Raw genomic sequence first — 23055 nt, forward strand, 5'->3', positions numbered from 1 at the left:
ATACAAGAATGGGAGTGTTGCAGCACAGAGATGGGGATTTCACACTTAAGGCCGGGCTGTGCTCTACGGGAAGTTAAAGGCTAACCTGGGAAACCACGGCAGGGAGAACCCACCTTAAAAAACATAACCAAGCCAGGAGGTGGTGGTGCACCTTTGCTAAGGAGGATGACACCTTTAATAGAGTAATACTGCTCAGTTATTTTGCCATTAAAGCTTGTTAAATAAATATAGTAGTCCAGTTTTAAATATTTGGGAGATAGAAGGATTAGGAGGAAAACAGAGATACTCAACTCTAGTCTCAGGGACTCATCACCTTTTTCTGTTTCCTTAGGTGCCAGGCACACGCATGGTTCACGGACATACATTCAGACAAAACACCCATACACAAAAAAGTTGTTTCCAAATGAAGTGGTAGGAGATATTGGTTCACGGGCTGTTGCTTTCAAATCATAGAAGAATGCAAGGCTTGTCATAAACCTGCCCCTAGTAGGGCTGGTAACTGGTCATAGTAGGGCCGGTAATAAATGTAACATTTATTACAGTCGTAGGTTCACTTTCATCGTGCTTTCTTAATAAAGCATTAAAAACCTTGAAAGGAAAGCCGTCTTCTCTTTGCTTGCCCTCGTATTGGATGGGGAATTGGCCAGCACCTCACGCAGAGCCCTTCGTTAGCTCACAGCCCCAACAAGCCCCTCCCCCCTCCAGGAGGTGGTGTTACCTGCCCGTAGTTCCAAGGCCTGGAGGTGATGGAATTTGCTTGACCCTTGTAAACAAAGCCATAGTCACACATGATATACTCCCGCAGCAGTGCTTCGCTGGGCAGGTAGACATCATCCTCTGGGCAGGAAGGAGGAAAGGAAAGAAAAGAGAAACTCACAAGGGAAAAGACAAGCATGAAATAAAAGCAGCATAAAAGTAATAACATCTTTCTGAAACAGAAAGTCAATGGCTGACTGCGGGCAACAGAGATTAAAACTAGATCCTCTTAAAATCCAGCGTCTCCAGAGGCTAGCAACAAAATCTTTGCTATAAAAATATAGATTATGAAATGATAAGATTATTTCAGACTTTTGGAAACTACAGGAAAAAGTCACTCATTCCCACTACTTAGAAATACCCAGCATTACATTATAATATATTCCATTTTCTTGCCATATGCGTGTGTGTAAGTAGTTAGAAGCAAATCGAATTCCACTTTCAAAATTATCTCAATGTTACAATATGGATATTTTCATCATGTTATTAAAAATTCTTTGTGGGAGGCTGTAGAGCTGGCTCGGTGGTTAAGAGCGCTGGCTGCTCTTCCAGAAGACCTAGATCCAATTCCCAACACCCACATGGCAGCTCGCATCTGTAACTCCAGTACCAGGGATACTGATAGCCTCACACAGGCATTCAGGCAAAACACCAATGCACATGAAATAAACATAAATAAACCACTTAAAAAAAAACTCTCTGTGGGATCAGATATGGTGTTGCACACTTTAATCCCAGCATGAGGGGGCAGATGCAGGTGGATTTCTATGAATTTAAAAATAACCTGTGAGTCCACAGAGTGAGTCCTAGGCCAGTAGGGCATGTGATGAAGGCCCATCTCAGAACAAGGCAAAACAAAACAAACAAAAAGCCTTATAAGTGATTGCTGCAGGCAGGTCTGGTGCAGAATGCCTATAATTCCAACACTCAGGAGGCCAAGACAGAGGATTGTGAATTTAAGACCAACCTAAACAACTCAGCAAGACCCCCATATCACAAAAGAAAAAAATTTAAAAAGATGTTTAGGGCTTGTAAGAGAATTGAGCAGGTAAAGGTACTTACTGCTAACCCTGGTAACCTGAGGACCAGCCCTGAGACCCACATGCTCGAAGGAGAAAAACAACTCACACAAGGTGACCTTCACACATGTAGGTGCACACACACACAAGCTGACCTTCACACATGTAGGTGCACACACACACAAGCTGACCTTCACACATGTAGGTGCACATGTACACAAAGTCAATTTTTTGTTTCAGCACATAGTAATACATTGCACAGATATTCGATGATCGTCTACCAGACTTTGCCAGAAGAACCAGAAAGAACCTTTCCAATGCGTCGAGTTAGCTATACAAGCTGGGAGCAAGCCCTACCTGTACTCCATGGGTTAAAAAGCAAAATGAAATTCCCCAGGGGGTAGGTCACACCAGGACCCTGGTCCCGGGAGATCTCTAGCTTCAGTGTGTAGTGGCCAATGACCGCACTCGCCGGTGAGAAAATGGAGACTTGGAGAGAGTTGCTGTCAATCACGAAGTCAGAAGCACTCCAGACGTTCTCAGGTCGGGTCTGGACGAGGAAGAAAGTAGCTCGGGTCCCCAGAAGCTCTGTGGGTTCTGGTCCTGAGTAGGAGAGAAAGAGGATCCCAGAGGAAGGCTCAAAAGTCTGTGTGATGGAGCTGGAGGGATGGTGGCCCAGCATACACACTGCTCTTGCAGAGGACCTGAGTTTGGTTCCCAGAATTCATGTAACTTCTCCAAAGGATCTGATGCCTCCCAGTGTGTGAGCACACACACTTAAAAGTAATAATTTTTAAAAATGGTAAAATAAATGTGGTGTGTGATTCCCTGTGCTCTGACAGAAACCGTATCTTCTCCCAAAATTTGCCAAAGCCCTTTGGTTTAAGGCTTTCACTGACACTTAAGATTTTGGGGGCCTCAGATGGGTAGTGTGGCATATAATCCTAATCCCTGCAGTCAGGAGGCAGAGGCAGGCAGATCTCTGGGTTCAAGGCCAGCCTGTTCTACATAGAAACTTCCAGGACATCCGAGGCTACACAGAGAAACCCTGTCTCAAAAAAGAAAAACAAAACAAAACAAAAACAAAAGAAATCTCTGGGCCTTTGTTTTTTGGTATTCTTTGTATGTTTGTTTTCCCATTTCCACTCTGTAAAATGAGAGCCTGGTGGTGCCAACTTAGTCTTCTTTGAGAATTAAAATGAGGCCTAGAGAGTCTTATGCTATTCTGTGTACTTATAAGTTGGCTGTTGGGCTAAAACGAAACAGTTTGCTGCACCGGACAAGCATTTCCTTAACAGGACCAACAGTACTGGTATAAGGGTCTTGGGGGACCCAGAAGAGAGGGGAGGGCACCTCAGAGACTGGAGGCAAGAGCCCCTCCCCCAAGTGAACTTCCTGTTTTGAGGGAAGCTGAGGAACCTGAGGGCAGAGGGAGCTTACCTGTCTCAGCCACAAAGGTGAGGTGGTCCTTTTGGGGCTGGAAAGGTCGACTGAAGACTATCGTTAAGATGAAGATCTGGCCGCGGCGCAGAATGAGCTTTGATGAGCCCAAATCCTGGGTGTGGTGGTCCTTGTTGTTCCTGGGGATCTGCAGTTCCACAGACCTGAGCTCCAAGGCTGCCACTTGGGGAGGGAGGACAGGTCACTGCTCAGCCGAGACACTTGGAGTCATTTATATGGAACCTGCCTGCACGAACCTCTCTGCCTCCTAATTCCAGGATAACCTCAGGACAATTCAGCAGGTCCTAGCCAGGGATACGGAGGAAAATCCATACTGGAGACACCGGAGCTGGAGGATTGGTGTCCCAGAGGACAAAGTGGATCCCAGATAATGGAAAGCCACTCTTTCTATCATCCTGCTGGTTTAGGAATAACATATTGGGATTTCATATGAATGAAGTCAATGAGCTGTCTGTAAGCTGGACACCTGCTATAAGGCAAGTCCCTGCTTTGAAGTATGGGGGTGGGACTACCTGGGACTTATTTTCTGATTCTCAGTTTTATTTCAGGTCTATGAAGAAGGCATTGTGGTTATATATGGTTGTAAGATTCTCCTAGTACAGTAAACAAGTGTATAGCTTCTACAGTGAGTCAGCTCTAGGCTGTCACCTTGACAAGTTGCTTGGACAGGTCACCTAATAGTCCTAGACATTAGTGTGCTCATCTGAAAAATGGGGAGATGATCATGTTTCCTATTTAATAGGGTTTATATCGGCCTTCAGTAAGGATGCATGCGTGGGAACCTCTGCACCAAGCCACACACAAAGAGAAAGTGTTAGCCCTGGACTGAGTCAAGGAGGGTCCAAATCGAAGTAAGCTGTATTTGAGTGCACTCTAGGCTGGCCAGCCACCATCTCCCTGAAGTCATAGAGCAGCCCCTGCTGGCTTCTTGAATTCTTTTTATAGAGAAGATAAGGGGGTGAGAGAGTTGGCAGTTTTTTCATTGATAAAAGGATAAGATAAAAAGACAAAGATATACATCGAGTTAAAAGGGGGACGGTAAATGGGAGCTACAGGCAAAGATTACATCAGTGAGTAATCAGTGAGTACAGGCAGCCTGCATCAGACCAAGAACTTGCTCTTGATTGCAAATAGAGGCCTTAATTAGCAAGGATTTGTGGGAGGTCTAACATAGGACTTACCTCTTAGTTAAATTTTAGCACCAAAAGATCAAAAACTCAGGTGACAGCAAATGCTGGTGAGGATGTGGAGAAAGAGGAACACTCCTCCATTGTTGGTGGGATTGCAGACTGGTACAACCATTCTGGAAATCAGTCTGGAGGTTCCTCAGAAAATTGGACATTGAGCTACCTGAGGACCCAGCTATACCTCTCTTGGGCATATACCCAAAAGATGCCCCAACATATAACAAAGGCACATGCTCCACTATGTTCATAGCAGCCTTATTTATAATAGCCAGAAGCTGGAAAGAACCCAGATGCCCTTCAACAGAAGAATGGATACAGAAAATATGATACATCTACACAATGGAATATTACTCAGCTATCAAAAACAATGACTTTATGAAATTCATAGGCAAATGGATGGAACTGGAAAATATCATCCTGAGTGAGGTAACCCAATCACAGAAAAACGCACATGGTATGCACTCATTGATAAGTGGCTATTAGTCCAAATGCTTGAATTACCCTAGATGCACAGAACACATGAAACTCAAGAAGGATGACCAAAATGCAAATGCTTCACTCCTTCTTTAAAAGGGGAACAAGAATACCCTTGGCAGGGAATAGGGAGGCAAAGTTTAGAACAGTGGCAGAAGGAACACCCATTCAGAGCCTGCCCCACATTTGACCCATACATATACAGCCACCAGTGTAGATAAGAAGGATGAAGCAAAGAGGTAAAGGCTGACAGGAACCGGATGTAGATCTCTCCTGAGAGACACAGCCATAATACAGCAAATACATAGGCAAATGCCATCATTAAACCACTGAACTAAGAACGGGACCCCTGTTGAAGGAATCAGAGAAAGGACTGAAAGAGCTTGAAGGGGCTTGAGACCCCATATGTACAACAATGCCAAGCAACCAGAGCTTCCAGGGACTAAGCCACTACCCAAAGACTATACATGGACTGACCCTGGACTCCAACCTCATAGGTAGCAATGAATAGCGTAGTAAGGGCACCAGTGGAAGGAGAAGCCCTTGGTCCTGCCAAGACTGAACCCCCAGTGAACGTGATTGTTGGGGGGAGGGCGGTAATGGGGGGAGGATGGGGAGGGGAACACCCATAGAGAAGGAGAGGTGGAGGGGCTAGGGGGATGTTGGCCCAGAAACCGGAAAGGGGAATAACAATCGAAACGTAAATAAGAAATACTCAAGTTAATAAATATGAAAAAAATTTAGCGCCAAGTGAACTGTTTTAACTATAAAGAGAACTCTTCTAGCTCTGCAAGGTATGTTTTCTGTTTTGGTCTTATTTCATCCTGTGAGGTATTTGTTCGGACCTCGGTCTCACAAAAGTATCTGGTAATTCTTAGTCACTCTGAGCAGTAAGTGGCCCACTTTGGATTTGTCTGTTGTTCCTGCTGCTGCTGTTCCTATTCCATTTATTGTCAACAGAGATCCATTAGGTTTTCCCTCTAACAAATCCAACCTATTAGCAGGTTTCAAATGACTATCCTCCAAGCCAAACAACCACTCTCCTAGGGAGTTCAGCAGTGCCTGTTTATGAAAGAGTCATTTACTCCGGGTGGGCTTTGATGACTGTTGACACCCCCTCTGGAAAAGTGAGGAGGGTCAGGAGACCCTCATCTGGGTCTCCAGCCACTCCTTGCTCCTTAGTTGTATGTGGCCTCCTGAAAGGGCTATGGTATATAAGTGAAGGAAGACTGGGGCAGGGCTTCATCTATGTTGCTGGTAAGGTGTGGCCCGTTCAAGGAGGAGCACACACACCCCTGAAAGTAACCTCTCACCTGTGCCCTGTAAGGAAACCCAATAAACTCATTGGTTCCCCAGAGTGAACTTTGTCAGAATCCTGTCTCAGTTTGTTACTAGGATTTTAGTTTTAGGAGAAGAGGTGGATGCTGCTTATGTCTTCCGCTGTGACAGAATTTTAGCAACACCAGTTATGGGATCTAGTGTAACCAAGGAAAGGGGGGGTTGATGCAACTGACAGTAACCTAGGTAAGACCCCAGGGACCTACATGCCAGAAGGAGAGAACTGACTCCTTAAAAGTTGTCCTTTAACCCTCACTTGTGTGCTTAATATTCAAGTGACCCACACACACACACACACACACACACACACACACACACACACACACACACATACACACTTGTGTACAGAAAGGTGACCAATAAGACAAACAGGATAGACAATATCACAAAACCTGGACCACAGTAAAAGCTTGGACTTTTTTTCTTTTGTAAGAGTTGCAGTGTAAATTATGGGTCATGGTGAAGTTTGAAAGTCCAGATCCTGTTAGAAGGTAACTGACTACATCTCACATTTTTGAGGGACCTGAAATGGTTATGCCAAGACCCCTGAGCTTACTAAGAAGGTGCTCCACCCTGTGCCTTCCAGAGGCCCAACTACCTTGAAAGTTAATGTATCTTGAAGAGGAGTGAAGGGCCCCAGGAGCCCTTACCTGTGCTTCACAAGACAGAACAGGGATAAGACACTCTTTCCTGGCTGTTGTCTGTCCACTTCTAGAGCACAGTTCCTAAGGGCAGCCGGCTCCCTTTCCCCAGGCCTCTTCCAGTTTGGGAAGCAAAGGAGAGAGGGAAGGTGCCTTCTCTCAGGCCCAAGGCTGCATGTGTGAAGAAATACATTCACCACCAGACTCTTAAGCTTTCTTTAAGTCCACGAAACATAATTATGTGTTGGCTCACCCAAGGGCTTTTCATGTCAAGGAGACATGACTTAGAATAAAAGGAAAGGTTCCCAAAGAAGCCAGAAAGGGAAGCTGAGAGAATCAGGAAGAAGCTCAACAATGCAGGAAATCCAGTAGAATCAATTAGAAAAACACGTCAGCACCCACAAGGCCTGACTTGGATGTGGGCCCATTGGAGTTAATGGTGTGAATAAGAGGAGAGGCGAGCCTCAGACACAAGACTCCTGGCGCTTACTCCATTAACACAATGACAAGAGTAAAAGGATGAAATTATATCCGGATGTATTATCAGCCTTAAAAAAGGGATGGGAGGAGAAATTAAAACAGTTGTCTGCCTAGGAGGAATTCTCGAGAAACCAAAACCCAAGCCGTCCTACTCTCGGGCCGGGCTGCCTCCCTCCGTTTGGGTCTTGGTTCTGAGGAAATCACAATCACGCTTGAGTCTTTCTTTGGCCACTGAATATGCCCCACCCTATGACTGTTGCTTTGACAACACCTTTATTTTCTGAAGAGGACAGCATAGCATCTAGAGTTAGCCCCACAAAAGCAGAGACCTTGGTCCTCTTGAACCTGGGTTCCCCCATGTCTGGAATGGGGCATTTTAGAAAACCATGCTTGTGTTAAGGGAAGTTTTACTGCAAGTCAATCCACTGTTCATGTCCAAAAATCATTTATATCTCAAAAATCCTCTCTGATGGAGTGTTAATATTGTTCGTGACATGAAGGAATGTTTTGGCCAGAACTAGAATTGAAGCCCAAGCAGGCCCGCTCCGGAGTCCGTCCTTAGTCTTCACCGTCTCCTGCCTCCCCTGGTAACCAGGTGCTAAATCATGCTTGCTGAGTGGATGGGTGCTTGTGCACTTGAACTTCAAGGAGTGCAGCATCAGAAGGACAGTCAAGGGGTCCAACGTAGTTCAAAACATGTACAAGCGGCTATAAACGTTACAGCTAGGACCTTACTCAGATTACAACTAAATACAAACCAAAACAACCATGCCATCTATTAAAATATTGCAAATAATAACAATACCCTATTTGCTGAAGACATGCAAAAGTAGATTGTCTCATATATGATAATGGGAATATAAAATTCAAACAGACCTTTTAGGGAAGGGGGGGTCCATGGAACAAGCTGGCAAGCCAGACTAGAGGAATGAGCAAGTTCAGTGGGTTCAGTGAAAGACCCCGTCTTAATGTATGAGGTGGAGAGTGATCAAAACACCCAGTGTCACACTGTAACCTCTGCCTGTGCATGCACAGACATGAGTGCAAACATGTGCTTATACACACACACACACACACACACACACACACACACACACACACACACACGGTCAAAGAATAAGGGGAAATCATCCCCCAGATGCCAAAAGTAAAACTAAAGGTACTGATAATTATAGGAAAAGTTTCATTCCTTCAAGTTTTTTCAGTTTATCAGCTTTTGTTTTTGAACAGGCATTTCTATACTCGGGAAGTGTTGCTTTGATTAAGGATGGGTTTATGAACAGAAGCTACTCATCAAAGCTGTACATCGGGATTAGTTTAGCTGTGGTGTTTAGCCCAGAGAGGGGAAAAAGCCAAGGGTGGAGCCAATGGCAGCAAGACTTCTGTTGCAACGATCTAAGTCACAGGCTAATGGGGACTTAAATACAGGGGATGGGAAGAGCAGGAAAGGGACCACCCATGTGTACCAGGGACCAGTCGCCATGGCGTGTGACAGTTAATAAATACATGTTGAAATCATTTGATTTGCAGGGCTTCCTAAGGCCCCGGCAAGTGTAGGTGAAGACCAAAGGCAGCAAAGGAATTCATTGCCAAGGGATGCTTCAGGTAGAGACACTAAAGGTAAGTTCCTTATGGTACAGCCAGCAGGAGAACTGGCCTCTGCCACCAAACTCCAGGTGGATTTGAGCTTTCGTTCTGCCTCACTCTGTGACTGCACTAGCTTGCTTGCTTTCCCCAACTATTGTCATTATAGTGATTTGACAATTTTGATGCACTCTACACTCTTCATTTCTTCAGTTTTTTTAAATGAGAAATATTACAATTTAAAGCTTACAAAGATTACAAACTGATAAAGTAATTCCTATGTAGTGAGATTACCAGAATGTTCTGTGGGTATTTAAGTGTGAGAAAGTTAAATTTTCTTTTTTTTTTTTTTTCTTTTTTCTTTTTTTCGGAGCTGGGGACCGAACCCAGGGCCTTGTGCTTTCTAGGCAAGCGCTCTACCACTGAGCTAAATACCCAACCCCAAGTTAAATTTTCTTTTAACTCAAAAGTTATCCAAATGTCTTGGTCAAAGATCCAGAATTCTCTAGAGTGTAGCTCAAACAGACTCCCATCTTGTCTCCTGGACCCTCATAAAGTAACTCTGACTTTCTCACACAGTGGCCTCCAAACGGACCATGCCCATGTCTAGACAACCCTGACCCTCCCTGAAGCTCTTTGTGTCTCCACCACACCAGTTTTCCAAGCAAAATTCCACGGCCTTAAAAACATTGTCCCTGCCACAGTAGTTGTCTGTAGCTGGTATCTGAGTGTTAGGAGGTCTCCAAGATTTCTGTACACGATCTCCTTCTATCCCTACAACTAATTGTCCAAGAGCTGTAACTAACTCCACATGACAGGTAAATAGAAAGATGATTAGCAAAGTTAAATAACTTGTCCCATGCTACCTACTTAGTAGTTTAAACTCAGTTTGACTAAACAACCTAGTTCTTTGCCTGGAAGGTGGTCCTAGATCAGATGACTCCTTCCTTCTAGACAGCCACCTACATTGTGTGTGTGTGTGTGTGTGTGTGTGTGTGTGTGTGTGTGTGTTAATTTTTTTACGAGTAAAGAAATGAACAGACCTTAAAGGAGCTGCTCTACTAGAAGAACTGGGGAGCCATCCCCCAATCCAGGCTTCTCTGTAGGACCCAAGGGGGCCAAACAGTGATGAAAAACCACAGTTCCATTTCCATTCCATTATTCAAAGGTACCAAAGAATCCAGAAGCTGGGGCACTGGATGAGGCTCAGTTGATAGAGCAGCAGCCTAGCATGCACTGGGGTCAATTCCCAGCATCATTGGGATGTGGTGGAATCTGCTTGTAATCCTAGTACTGGAGAGGTTAAGTAATAAGATCAGAAGTTCTAGGTTACCCTCAGAAACATAGTAAGTTTGAGGACAGCCTGAGCTACCTGAGACCCTGTCTCAAATTACCAATAAGACAAAAACAGTCAAATAAATAAAAAGTGCTGAAGCCCTCAGGTAGCTTAGTAGACTGGAACGTAACTGGCCCCAGGACCTACCTGCTCTCTTCCATAGTCTGCAGTTACTTAGGCTCGGAGCCACCTAATTTTCAATAAATCACTTACTGCCTCCTTGAAATGTTTTTGCCTAATGGTGACTATGTCACTGCTTAATTGTTTATACCCCAAACCTGGTAGTTTCAATAGCTGCTATGGACCAGAAAGCAGTTCCTGGGTTGACTGCACAGGTTAAATCATTGAGTCTTTCAGCTCATTTATAAAATTAGCTATAAATATGAAAGAAAGAGTCATCTTGTCATACTCATAAAATGCAAACTAAAGTCATAATAAGATTCGCCTTTGGCCTATTGACAGTGCTTGAATCAATCCCCTGTTTTGTTCAGAGCTTATGGAGATGGGCTGCCTCATAGAGTAAGACTATAAACTCAGCAGACTGAACATCAGTTGATGCCCATCAAAACTTTAAGTGGACATTGTCCTTGCTCCAACATTTATTCTTTTAGAAGTTTTGCATATAAAATACTTCTGTACATCCTTGCAAAATTCCACCAACAGGGCATCCATTGCATGGTTTTGTAAGCATGAATACTAAAAGATAAGTGTCCACCAGTAAGAGACAGTAACTAATTAACATGTTTATTAAATAAGCTGTGCTTATATGTCCTGTCCTCCTTGGAGTTCCCAAAGCCATTCCAGCTCTGAACTTTAAATGCAAGATGGTTTACAGCTTCAAGAAATGGATGACTGTATGAATGGGTTCCAAGATCCAAATGAAGGTAGGGAAAGAAGAGGAAAGAGACAAACTCCACAGTGAGCCATGCGTGACCACTTCAGACTCTCTGGTCTTCTCTGCACTCCTCCCTTTCCTCCCTCTCTGAACTTAACACCTCATAAAAGTTAAAGAGATTGCCAGTACTCACCAGGATCCATTTTCCTCAGGTCAGTCAAGGCCCTTCAAGTGGCCAGCATTAGGGTTCTGGTCCTGATGCCTCTCTGAGTATTAAGTCCTTCCATCATGGAGCCGGGTGGGGCCATCACTTCCTCCTCCTCCCATCCCTTCCCTGAAATTTCCCGTTGTTCCAGGTGCCTTGTAGCTTAAGGAAAGAAGCTCTGTCTTAAGCCTTTGAAACGCTTGCTGAGGGGTTTGATCCTGTGGCCTCGTTAAGCTGTAAAGTGCCAGGTGAAGGCAAAGACAGCTTCAGTCTGTCTGTGAGTTCTTCTGTCATAGCCAGACTCAGGGTCACAGTCTCAGCCCTCTAGGCTGGCATCACCCAGCAGTGTCAGTGTTGGGACAGGGATGATCGGAAAACATAGAGGCCCACGGAAAGTAACAAACAGACAGTCACAGAGCTGTGCATCCCATTAGGACCCAGAGAACTTTGCACACTGAAGAAGAACAAAACATAGGGAAAAGGTGAACTGTCCAGGAGATTAAAGTGTCCAGGGACAGGGAGAAATGGCTCTGATAGGTTGGTAACTAGTAGGAGTAAAGACAAAAATGATGTTTAGCTATTTGCCCAGATACGCCTGATTTAAAAAGATGTTATAAGAAACAGAATATCTAAGAATAATTATGACCTTTTCTTATATTTCACTGAGTAAAAAGGAAGCTCTACAGTCAGTGCAGAAGATGTTTTAATTAAGAAAGAAACAAAACATCAGGCTCAGTAGGACCAGGACCCACACTGCAGAAGGATGGACCTGACTCCCATAAGTCATCCTGTGACCTCCACACTGACTGTCCCCCATGCACACCAAATAAAAAACAAATCTAAGGACGTTTAATGATAGATAAATAGAGGGCCATCCAGACAACTTAGTATGTAAAAGTACTTGCTGTCAACCTGGCAGCCTGAGTTAGATCCCCAAGACATGAGAGATGCAGAGAGAACCAGCTCTCATAAATTATCCTCTTCCCTCTTCCCTCAGCACACGCAGTTCTCCACTCACGTGCTCACACAGCAAACGAATGAATAATTGAGGAAAAGAAGGAAACAATGTTTAAGTAAGAAAATAAGAAAGAAAGCCATGGCAGCTGTGAGTGTGTGTGTGTGTGTAGTGTGTGTGTGTGTGTATAGTGTGTGTGTGTGTGTAGTGTGTGTGTATGTGGTGTGTATAGTGTGCATGTATAGTGTACGTGTTATGTGCATATATGTTTGTGTGGTATATGTGTGAATGTATATGTCTCTGTTTATGTTATGTATGTGTATATATGTGTGGGTGGTGTGTGTAATGTGTGTATATGTTTGTATGGTGTGTGTATATGTGTATGGTGTATACAATGGGTGTATATGTTTATGTGGTGTATGTGTGTATAATGTGTGTATATATTTGTGTAATGTATATGTATATATGTGTGTGATGTGTATATGTTTGTGGTATATGTGTGTGAGGGTGTGTAATGTGTGTATGTGTTTATGGTGTATGTAGTATATATGTGTGTGTAATATGTATATGTTTGTGGTATATGTGTGTGAGCGTGTGTAATGTGTGTATATGTTTGTGGTGTGTATATGTATATTTGTACTGGACTGACAATTTAAAAAGAAGCAGATTCTCTACTACACATCCCTAGAGAACTGCAATTGGACACTAAGCATTGTGAGAAAACAAAGACTTTACAGGTTTACTGATTCTTGTCAAGTGTGTATAAGACTTATGTAATTCCCTGGATTAATCTGTGTGACTCACTGAAAATTCCTACACCTATCTTAATTACAGCTTCCTGCCACATTCCCTTCCTACTTTAATGTGTGAAGTGTATTAAGAAAGTAGTACATAATCACACATGTCAAATCACTTACCACCAGCCAGGTATGGCGGCACATGCCTTTAATCCCAGCACTTGTAAGGCAGAGGCAGGCAGATCCCAGTGGGTTTGAGGCCAGCCTGGTCCACAGAGCAACTCCAGGACAGCCAGGGCTCAGTTACACGGCAAAATCCAGTCTCAAAAAGTCAAAAAAAATTTTTTTAATTAAAAATTAATAAAAATAAAATCACTCACTGTCAAGTATTTTCTGAATATCCACAGGCTTTATTTTATTAAAATTACTCTATGTTAGCTCAAAAGAATAACTAGTTACTGATATAAAGAATACTTTTATCTTTTTTCTTGGAGGAAAGGTATGGGTAGTTTCTGAGTCACTATGTAGCCTAGGCTAACCTTGAACTCACACTCCCTGTGTCTCAACCTCTCAAGATTTGGGATTACAGGGATGTGCCACTGCTCCCAAATTTAAGAATATTGTGTAGTAGAAATATATGTATTTTGAGGAAGACAGAACTTTTATACATAATTTTGTAAGGACATTCTGAATCTATAGTAAAGATGTTTTTGACTATGCATGTATGTGCATGCTTATGTGCATCCACCTGTGTGTGTGTGTGTGTGTGTGTGTGTGTGTGTGTGTGTGTGTGTGTGCGTGCATGTGGAAAACCAGAGGTCAGCTTTGGGAATGTAGGCACCAAGGTTCTGCCATGAATAGATTAACCCACTAATAAATGAATGGGCTCATTCATGGGTTATCACTGAGTGGGTCTGTCTTGTGGATGTATCTCTTTGAACATTTGAAGCTCTAGACCAAGACTCTGCATCATGGCCACCATCAGGAAGATCATCACCCAGGCACAGACCTCAGCCCAGGAAATAAAAGTTGAATAACTTTCTGAACCAGGCAATGATAGCATATGCCTTTAGTCCCAGCACTTGGGAAGCAGAGGCAGGTGGATTTCTGTGAGTTCAAGGACAGCCTGATCTACGGAGTGAGATCCAGGACAGCTAAGGCTACATAGAGAAACCTGTCTAGAAAAACCAAAGAAATAGATTTAAAAAAATAAACTCTGATTTGTAAATTTCTCAGCTTGTCAAATTCAGTTACAGCAACAAAAAAATAGACCAAGGCAAAGCAGAGAAGAGGTTTTCCTATGTATAAATTAAAGAGAACACAGCATTATTATCTGGCTTAGTTGGGGAATTTCCATTTGGTCAACCCCAAGTCCCCACTATAAGGCAGAGTGTCTCACTTTTCACTACTGCAGTGTACACAGAATCTACAAGCCTGGACTCGGCCAAGTGCAAATAGAAAATATGCCAGAGTGCTGGGGGGAGCTCTGGAAGGTGCTGCTGTCTGTGGTATGTATGCCTGTGGAAGAAGGATGAAGACATTTTTTTTTTAAAAGAGACAGAGTGAGAAAGGTTTTCCAGCCAGAAGCGCAGGGTGAGCAAGGTTAGCAGAGTGGTAACAGCGAACTTGCCTTGGGAGATGCCACTGCAAGCCACGCCCACCCCATAAAGCCAGTGTTTCAGTGAGAAGAGAAAAGAGGGAGCTGCAGACTTGCAAAGTCAGAGTTACTCGTCCTGCTATTTGGACTTCAGAGTTCTGTAGCTGTGACGATAAAAGAAATCAAACTTTTGCAAACCTTTACAAAGTGTCCCCAGCCTACGCCAATATCTTACGTTCATGCCACTTCTCTACCTGGTCCCCTTGCTAGGCGGTTACATAGGAAAACTACTTTTTAATTGACTTGGGATCTAGAACTAAATCATGCTTATTATACCCATAGCAGCACAAATCCTGTTTTCTATTTTCAGGGCTAAAGATTGAACCCTTATGCATGCTGGGCGACTGCTCTAACCCCAAGCCACATTCCTAGCCCCTCAGATTCTGTTCTTAAACCGGCCTTGACATATTCATTTCGCACTATGTATTTTTTCCTAGACCACACATTCTAGGCAGCTGGAGAGATGGCTCAGTGGTCTTCACATCTTGCCAGAGCTGTCCTAGTACCCATGTGGTGGCTCACAGTCCTCTGTCACTCCAGTTCCTGTTGAATCTGACATCTTCTGCAGGCCTCTTTGGGTCTTGGATGTGCACAGCTCACATACATACATGCCAGCAAAATACAGACATACAAAAATAACTCTTTTTAAAATGCCCCATTCAATAAAGCTTTTAAATAAACTTTCAGAATAAAAAGACAGAATTATCGCCATGTTGGTAGTGCTCAAGTCTGCTGGGTAAAGTAATCTACTAGGTTTTCAACAAAACAAGACAGCAAGCTCTGTCTTGTATAGACACACTGAAACCCTTCCCTAGCTCCACACCCTTATATCTACGCCATGTCTCTTTCATTTCGAAGATCTCACAGTCCCTTCCAATTCAGAGGGTACAAGATCAAACTCATTGACTCTACTCACCAACCCCAAATGCATTTATTCCGTACCCCTGTAAATATTATGAAAGTCCATTAGTTGAGTGGAACCTACTATTTGATGGTGATGTGGTCAAAGGAACAGCTCAGAATTGTGATTTGGAGAGCCTGGTTCAGGATCATCCTCCTGCCTCTCTGAGCTAATGAAGTTAATTGAGCTTAAGCACGTTAGTCTCACCGAGCCACACATTAGCATGCAAAATGAAACTAACACCAATGCCCTGTTCATGGGGTTGCTTGCAACATCAAATGATGTCGTAGGAGCCCTGAAGTGTTTCCTGAACACTAAGCACTTCCATTGGTGATAGAGGGGGATTTGGGACTGGAGAAATGGCTCAGTGGTTAAGAGCACACACTGAATTTGGCAGAGGACCCAAGTTCGGTTCCCAGCATCCATATCCAATGGCTCACATCTGCCTGTAACTCCAGCTCCAGATCTGATGCCTCTTGGCCTGCACAGATGCCTGCACTCACTGCACTATCCCATTCATACATATAATTAAGAAATAAAAATAAATCATAAAGATCTATGATCCTCCACATTCCGAGATTCATATTGTGTTAGAGAATATGTCAAGAGTTGCTGCTAGCCATTCACAGACATTCCAAGCCAAGGAGAATTTGACTTGGTCTGTAGCCCAGCCTCCTCCTCCTTTGTTATTGATTGTTCTTAGGAATTTACACCTCCTAGCGGCAGTGGCTTGCCCGGCTCTAACTCTTGTGTCGCTCTTGCATTTAACTCAGCCTGGAGGCTCCCTTACTATGTCCGTATCTCCAGCCACATTGCTTTTGATCTTCTCTCTCACTGTCTTGCTGATCTTCATTAATCTCCCCAACTAAAGTCTCTCCCAAGCCATTCTCAACCTGATCACTCTTGCCTTCTCCGGCTGGTCTGAGATATCACCTCCTCACAGACACTTTCTCTGGATAGCCCAGGATAGTCCAGGCCATTGTCTGTCTTGAAGCACCAGTGTCCTTCCTGCCAGGCTCTGAATAGCTTCCGTCTTATGCTTTGTCTTCCCTTCTCCCAGGCTTCTGTATGTTCACTCAGTCAAGCCCACCCAACAGTCTGAGCAGTCTACAAAATAAAGCCAGCTTTCTAGGACATGTGAATTGTAACACTACCAATCTTTCTCCGGTAGAACTAGCTCCCCAGGGTCCCCCTTTCCTGGAAGTCCCAGAGAACCCCCGTAATCACTTACTTCTGTTTGCTGATCAATCTTGTTTGCACAGCAGCTGATTGTAGAACAAACCCTTAAACCCCACTCTTTAAGGATGAGTTCTTTGGCTCCAGGATGCTGGTCTTCAGCCAAGTCCCTGGACCTGGGAGGTTTACAGTTCTATAGACCAGAATGCAAGCAGGAGGAGTTGTGATGAAACTAGCCACGCCCTTTACCCAAAACAAGCTCTTGAGCCCCTGCAGTTGACTCTTGGGTTCTATTCCTGAAAAAGGTTCCTTCCTTATGAGGGCCTGCACTTATCCTGTCTTTGCCATGGTGTCAATTCGGACACCCTAGGTCTTCAAGCTTGTTTTAATAATCAGTAGCCAAGAACTACAGCTGTGGTTCATTCCCATGATCCTCTTCTCTGTCATTTTTTTCTACTGGAATTTTTTAAAGGCACAATGTCTCTATGTAGCCCAGGTTGGCCTCCAACTTGGATTACTCATTTGAATGCTGGGACTATAGATGTTCACCATGCTTAGGGTGCTGTTTTGCCCTTTGAAAATGATGGAGTTTTCCCCAGTTTTGGCATATAAATCCTAGGATAGACCTCAATTCCTAATTTTGCTACCAACAACCTCATGAGCTTGTTTTGGCAAATATTCTCACACTTCCCATGCATTTCATGCATTGATTCCACAAACACTTAGTGCGTACCTGTCATGAGCTCTTCAGGCACAAGTAGGCATAGATGGATACATCTGGTTAGAAAGGTGTGCTTGGGGCAGTGTAATGGGAACTGTGATTTACTGGGAATTCCTTTAGAGAATATCTCAAAGAGAGAGACAGCCATCGTCAGAACTTCAAAGATTCTGAGATGCTAAGCTGAGAAGGAGCTTTTGTGCTCGAGCAAATAGCTGCACAACCAGGGTCGAAGGAAAAAAACAACAACAAGTTAGCACTTGGAAGAGAGAGACGGCCAATGTGAGTTAAGGCACACTCTAGACTTCATTTTAGTTTTTTTCTAATAGCAATGGGTTTAAAAATAATTTTGAAAGATCTATTTATATTGTCATGTGTGTGTGTGTGTGTGTTGTTGTTGTTGTTGTTGTTGTCTGCTTGTACATGTATACCATGTGCATGCCTGCCCTTGGAGGCTATATAGGAAACGGAGACAAAGAATCAAGACAAAATTGAGCCTTGATTCCTTTGGCAAGACTTTGTTTTCATTCTTTTTTTTTAAAAAAAAAATCAATAACGTATTTTACAAGCAATAATCAGTAAATGAGAATTTTTAGGACATCAAGAGGCAGAGAGCAGCTGAAAGGATATTTGGTACACTTCAGAGGATTGTCTATGACAGCCATACTTTGGGTTGTGAATGAGTGACTTTACTAAGTATATAGCAAGCCAAGATAAAAGAATAAAACAGTAAGGAAAGAAAGCTCACAGAGCATCAGATCAGTTACATTATCAGGTAGAAATCAGATCTGGAGAAAACACCTAGAACTCTTATCAACAAAGAGAGTCCAAAAAGAAACATTCTTTCCCCCTTTCCTTTCTCTTTCTTTTTCTTTTCCTTTTCCAAATGTCCACATCAATATGAATCTCTTGAAACAGCGTATAGAGCTAAACATAAAGGCCCTTGTGTTGAGGAAGACAAAATGGAGTTAGTGCTGGTCATCTTTCACTGTGTGACCATGGAAAAACTTGGAAGTTAACTTGACCAGAGACTGAGGTACTAATTGGCAAGAGTCTTTGAATGATTAAAAGCAATCAGATTTAAAAGTAAACCAGGAAAAAAAAAAAAAAGTAAACCAGGGACCGGAAAGATGGCTCAATGGTTAAGAGCACTTGTTCTTATTATAAAGGACCTGGGTTCGATTCTCAGCACCCACATAATGGCTCACAACCATCTGTAACCCCAATTTCCTGGGATCCAACAGGCACATGTGGTACACATACATGCATGCAAATGAAATATTCATAGGCACAAAGTAAATAAATAACAATTTAAAAGTAAACTGATTCTAAATTGGATGTGGAAGAAAAGTGGGAGCAGAATTAAAGCTGCTAGGTAGAGACAAAGTAGGGCCTCTGATTCACCGGACATCCTGATGCGACCAGAAACATTTTCCTCTAGAGAAACTGGGTGTTTTCAGCCATGAAGACAGTACTCTGTGAGAACCACACTTTTCGTTTGAATAAGTAAGTTTGTTGAGTATATAACAAGCAAAAGTAACAGAACAAGTAGCAAGTAGCAGATCGAAACAGCAGATGGCCAGAAAAAACCATCAACAAGTCATCTTTCAACACCAGCTGAGGTTACTGATGTGTCCTGATTGAGGGGCCAACAATGGAGACATCATAGAATATCCAGCAAAAGCCAAGTGGAGAACAGTAGGTTTCTCCACTGATAGAATGAGCCAATTCAAGTCAAATCAACAGTAGTCAATTCAAGACAAATCAATGCAGATTTATTGAGAGGCAGCTCTGGGGTAAGTCCACCCATCTCACAGATGGAGGTCGATGGAGTCATAAGCCTTGGCTAAAGCAAGGGGATTTTATGGGTCCTGGGCTCAGGGCGAGTTAGGGGTTGGGATTTTGTCTGTATAAGGTTTAAAAAAAAAGCTGAGTTCCTGGGTGGGCATTTGTGAGTAGGTTTCTGGGAAAGTGGGTACCAGGAGAGATGATATGCTAGCCCAGCATTTTCCTCTTGTGCGAGGGGTTGGAGGAAGAAGAATAAACAGTTTCTTAGCATGAACAGGGGATGAGCAAGGGTTCCAACCAAGCAGAGAAGTTAAGAAAGCCATCTAGAGTCCCCAGTGGAACTTTATCTCCATGGATGAGCTTCTCACGGCTGAAATTCTGGCTTCTTTTTCCCACTGAGGACATTTTTATGTCACAGAATAAAGAGTAGTAATCTCTGTTGAAAATGCTTTACAAGCAGATGCTCCCAAGGAACCAGCGTTTCCAGTCTTGGGCTGTTTTACTCCATTTCTTCTTGTCAAAAGGGTGTCTTCGAAATAAACACTCTTGGGGCTACACCTGTAGAGCTAACCCTGGTCCAGAGCCAGCTCAGCCAGCTCAAACAACACATGACAATTTACCAATAAAATATGTATTGCAAGGAAGGAAACTTGAGCACTTGACACTGTGGTGAAGAATGAGAGAACGCGTTGCAGACAAAGCTGCTTTAAAAACACAAGGCAATGGACCTTGATCACAAGCGAACCTCGGGGAGTGGCCACCGCTGAGCTTCCTTCCTGTTCTCTCCTTCCCTCGTACTTCCTAGTCTATTCGTCTGTGTGGGTAGGATTTGGAGGATGTATTGTGTCTGACCTTTGACCTACCTTAACTGTAGCTGTGACCTGACAGCACACTTTCATCAGGAATATCTCATATTCTACTGCAGGATTCCTACCTGCTAGGCATTCAACCTGTTCAAACTTAGAAAGGAGAGGGTATTGGCGAAGCGTAAAAATGTATTACAACAAGAAGTTAAGGCCAGGCTGGGCGATACAGGAAGATCCTGTCTCTCTCTAACCCTTCCAAAAACATCCACAAAAAAATTAAAGGAAATTAACACACACCCCTATGAGCAAACCTTAACCACTGGCATCTGAGATTTGTTGGTAAACACTCTTTCTGGTTTCCATTAGGGAAGCCATTCTGAAATATGTTCACTTGGCACCTCTAGGGTCCTCAAAGGACTAAACTTCATATGACCATAGCAGTGACCAGCCTGAGAGCACCTAGTGTTAACACAATAATAAGCTTATCTCAATAACTTGACAGTGTATACATATAAATGGAATGTAGCACATTGAAAACATTATGCAATTGCCACCATATCTACTTCTAGAACATCTTCACCATGCCCTACAGGAACTACGTACCCATTAAACTATCTTTTTACATTCCTCCCATCCCACCAGTCACAGGAAACCACTCATCTGTTGCCTGTATCTATGAACTTATTGTTTTGATACCACAAACAAATGGAGTCATATAATATAGGCCTTATAGCATTAGTCCATCATGAAGGAAGTCAGAGCAGGCCCTCAAGGCAGTGACCTGGAGGTAGAACCTGAAGCAGAAGTCATGCTGCCTAAGAGCTTGCTACCCGTGGCCTGTTTGCATCTTTCATTATACAGGACCACTAGCCCAGGCCTGGTACTGCCTACATTGGATTAGGCTCTCCCATATCAATCATTAATCAGGAAGATACCCCACACATTTGCCTTCAGGCCACTCTGATAAAGGCATTTTCTCAAATGAAGTTCCCTCTTCCCACATGAACCTAACTTGTGTCAAGTTGGCCAAAGAAAACAAAATAAAGCGAAAACAAACAATAAACAAAACAACTAAACTGTCATACCCATTTTTCAGATTTAAATAAAAACAAACAACTATCCAGAGAGATTATGCGACTTCTCTCAGGTCACACAGGTGAGTCCAGGTTCTTAAATTGTCATCTTTTTATCTGCTGTGTGACTTGAAGGGCCTTACCCATTCTCCACAAAAGATATGGCTCTCTGACCTCCCTGTATGGCATCACTGAAGTAACGGTGTCAGTCACCTTCTAAATACTCATGCTTATTCCTATAGATAAGTGCAGCTCCCACCCCTCATAAAAGTTTTTTTTGCAGCAGAGACTAGGAGATCCACCACTCATTGAAAACAGAGGACGGGTGGCAGAGGGGTGCCCATGGAAATGAGGGGTGTAAATCCCGAGGACCAGGACTGTTGCATGATAGTGTCTTCTGGACAAGAGTGCTGCTCCCAGGAACGTGCAGCAATATGGCTGCCTGCATAAGACTCACAAAGAACATGCCAGCCAACATAGATGAAGGAAAATTCCACAAGGCCCCACTCCCAGACGAAGAGCTACAGGCCGTGACTGCTGAGGGAGGAGAACCAGTGGTTATTGTTGTTTTCTGTGCCGAGGTCTCAATCTTAAGCCATCCCTAAGTCATGCAAATATGAGTGGCACCCATTGGACTCCGTGAGTTACATGTGTGACAAAAATGACTTCAGAAGATCATAAAGTCAGGTTAGGGGCAGGACAGAGGACAACCTGAACAGGGAGGGGCAGGTGGACATGATACAAATATGATACATTCATGAAATCCTCAAATCATAAACAAGGAAAAATTAATAAAACAAAATGTATGAGAAAAGAACTGTGTCTCTCTGGTCAGCTTGCTGCTATCCAGATATATCCTGTAACTGAAAAACTTCAACAGGACACACGGTACTTCTGCGAACAACTTTTGTCTGTGATAAAAGACCCCTCTGATCTCTTGATGAATGGCGTTTCCATCCCTGATCCCCATCCCAAGGCTCCAGGGTTCCTAAGTCCTTGTCACAGGCACAGAGACTCTGCCAGCCATCTGACAATCCCCAGCCTATTGTTTGAAGACAGCTTGGCTTACCTGATGAATGAACCCAAGAAACTCCCAGAACAACTTGTAAGCCAGAAGAAAAACAATCAGACTAGGTGATGGAAAGTTTATTCAGAACCTGACAAGAAATCAGGCTGAGATCATTATGAGTCAGTTTTCAATGTTGTTAATGATTATTCTGGCTGGGATTTTTGTTGGTCGGAACAGACAAAAAAATCATTATGGTAAGGTGTGGCTGTTTGCTAACCTAGGCTAACCAAACCCCTGTCCTAGGCAAGAGGCCAGGACAGCAGTTGGCTGGATGCTGTGCCACTGTTTCAACCCTTACCGGAAGCTACAGGCAAGCCACGTCTTTATTCTTGGACACTTGTTAGAGGCTCAGAAAAAGAACTTCATAACATCTACAAACAGTTTGGTCTGGTTCTGCCTCCATCTTTCCCTGTGACCCCCTCATGACCCCATAACTAATTGCAAATGAATGAGCTCAGTGGACTTTCTCCACAGGCAAAGAAAGCTACAGTATTTTAAAAGATTCATTTTTATTATTTTTAATATATATAGATATGTGTGGGCATGTGATTGCAGGTGAAGCAGGTAGCTCCCTCCCCTGGCACCAAAGTTACAGACAGGTGTGAACCACATGACAAGGAAGTTAGGAACCAAGATCTCTCCAGCCCATAAGTCCTGGCGTTTGTCAGAAGTGGGGCGATGAGAAGTCTCCTTTCTTTGTAAACACGGTATCCTGAAAGGACACAGTGTGCAACTATGGTGGTTGGTATTTTAGCTTAAGACACGGTGCCTGGAATGCCTTGTGCTGGTCTCAGCAAGGCTTTAAGGCTGAGTGGTAACCAGGTGATGTGCCGCTAAGCAAACTTCCTAGCTTCAAAAC

The 23055-nt window shown here is 43.4% G+C and overlaps 1 protein-coding gene across 3 annotated transcripts in view; it reads right to left on the bottom strand.

Moving 5' to 3' along the window:
- Tgm7 (transglutaminase 7) overlaps positions 1–22289 on the bottom strand; it is a 34983-nt gene extending 12694 nt beyond the window's left edge. The window contains exons 1-4 of one of the 3 annotated variants that reach the window (XM_087655183.1): positions 22197–22289; positions 3216–3398; positions 2133–2378; positions 719–837 (exon numbers count right to left, since the gene is read on the bottom strand). In XM_087655183.1, the coding sequence (XP_087511309.1) occupies positions 719–790 (72 nt within the window). In that variant the 5' untranslated portion in view covers positions 791–837; positions 2133–2378; positions 3216–3398; positions 22197–22289. Of the gene's footprint in view, positions 1–718; positions 838–2132; positions 2379–3215; positions 3399–11304; positions 11384–16797; positions 17119–22196 lie in introns of those variants that run through there. The other 2 variants (XM_087655182.1, XM_087655181.1) reach the window with 2 other exon arrangements.
- Positions 22290–23055: the final 766 nt, after the last annotated feature.

Source organism: Rattus norvegicus, chromosome 3 (genome assembly GCF_021556685.1).
Source record: "Rattus norvegicus strain SHRSP/BbbUtx chromosome 3, alternate assembly SHRSP_T2T, whole genome shotgun sequence".
Classification (NCBI taxonomy): Eukaryota; Metazoa; Chordata; class Mammalia; order Rodentia; family Muridae; genus Rattus; species Rattus norvegicus.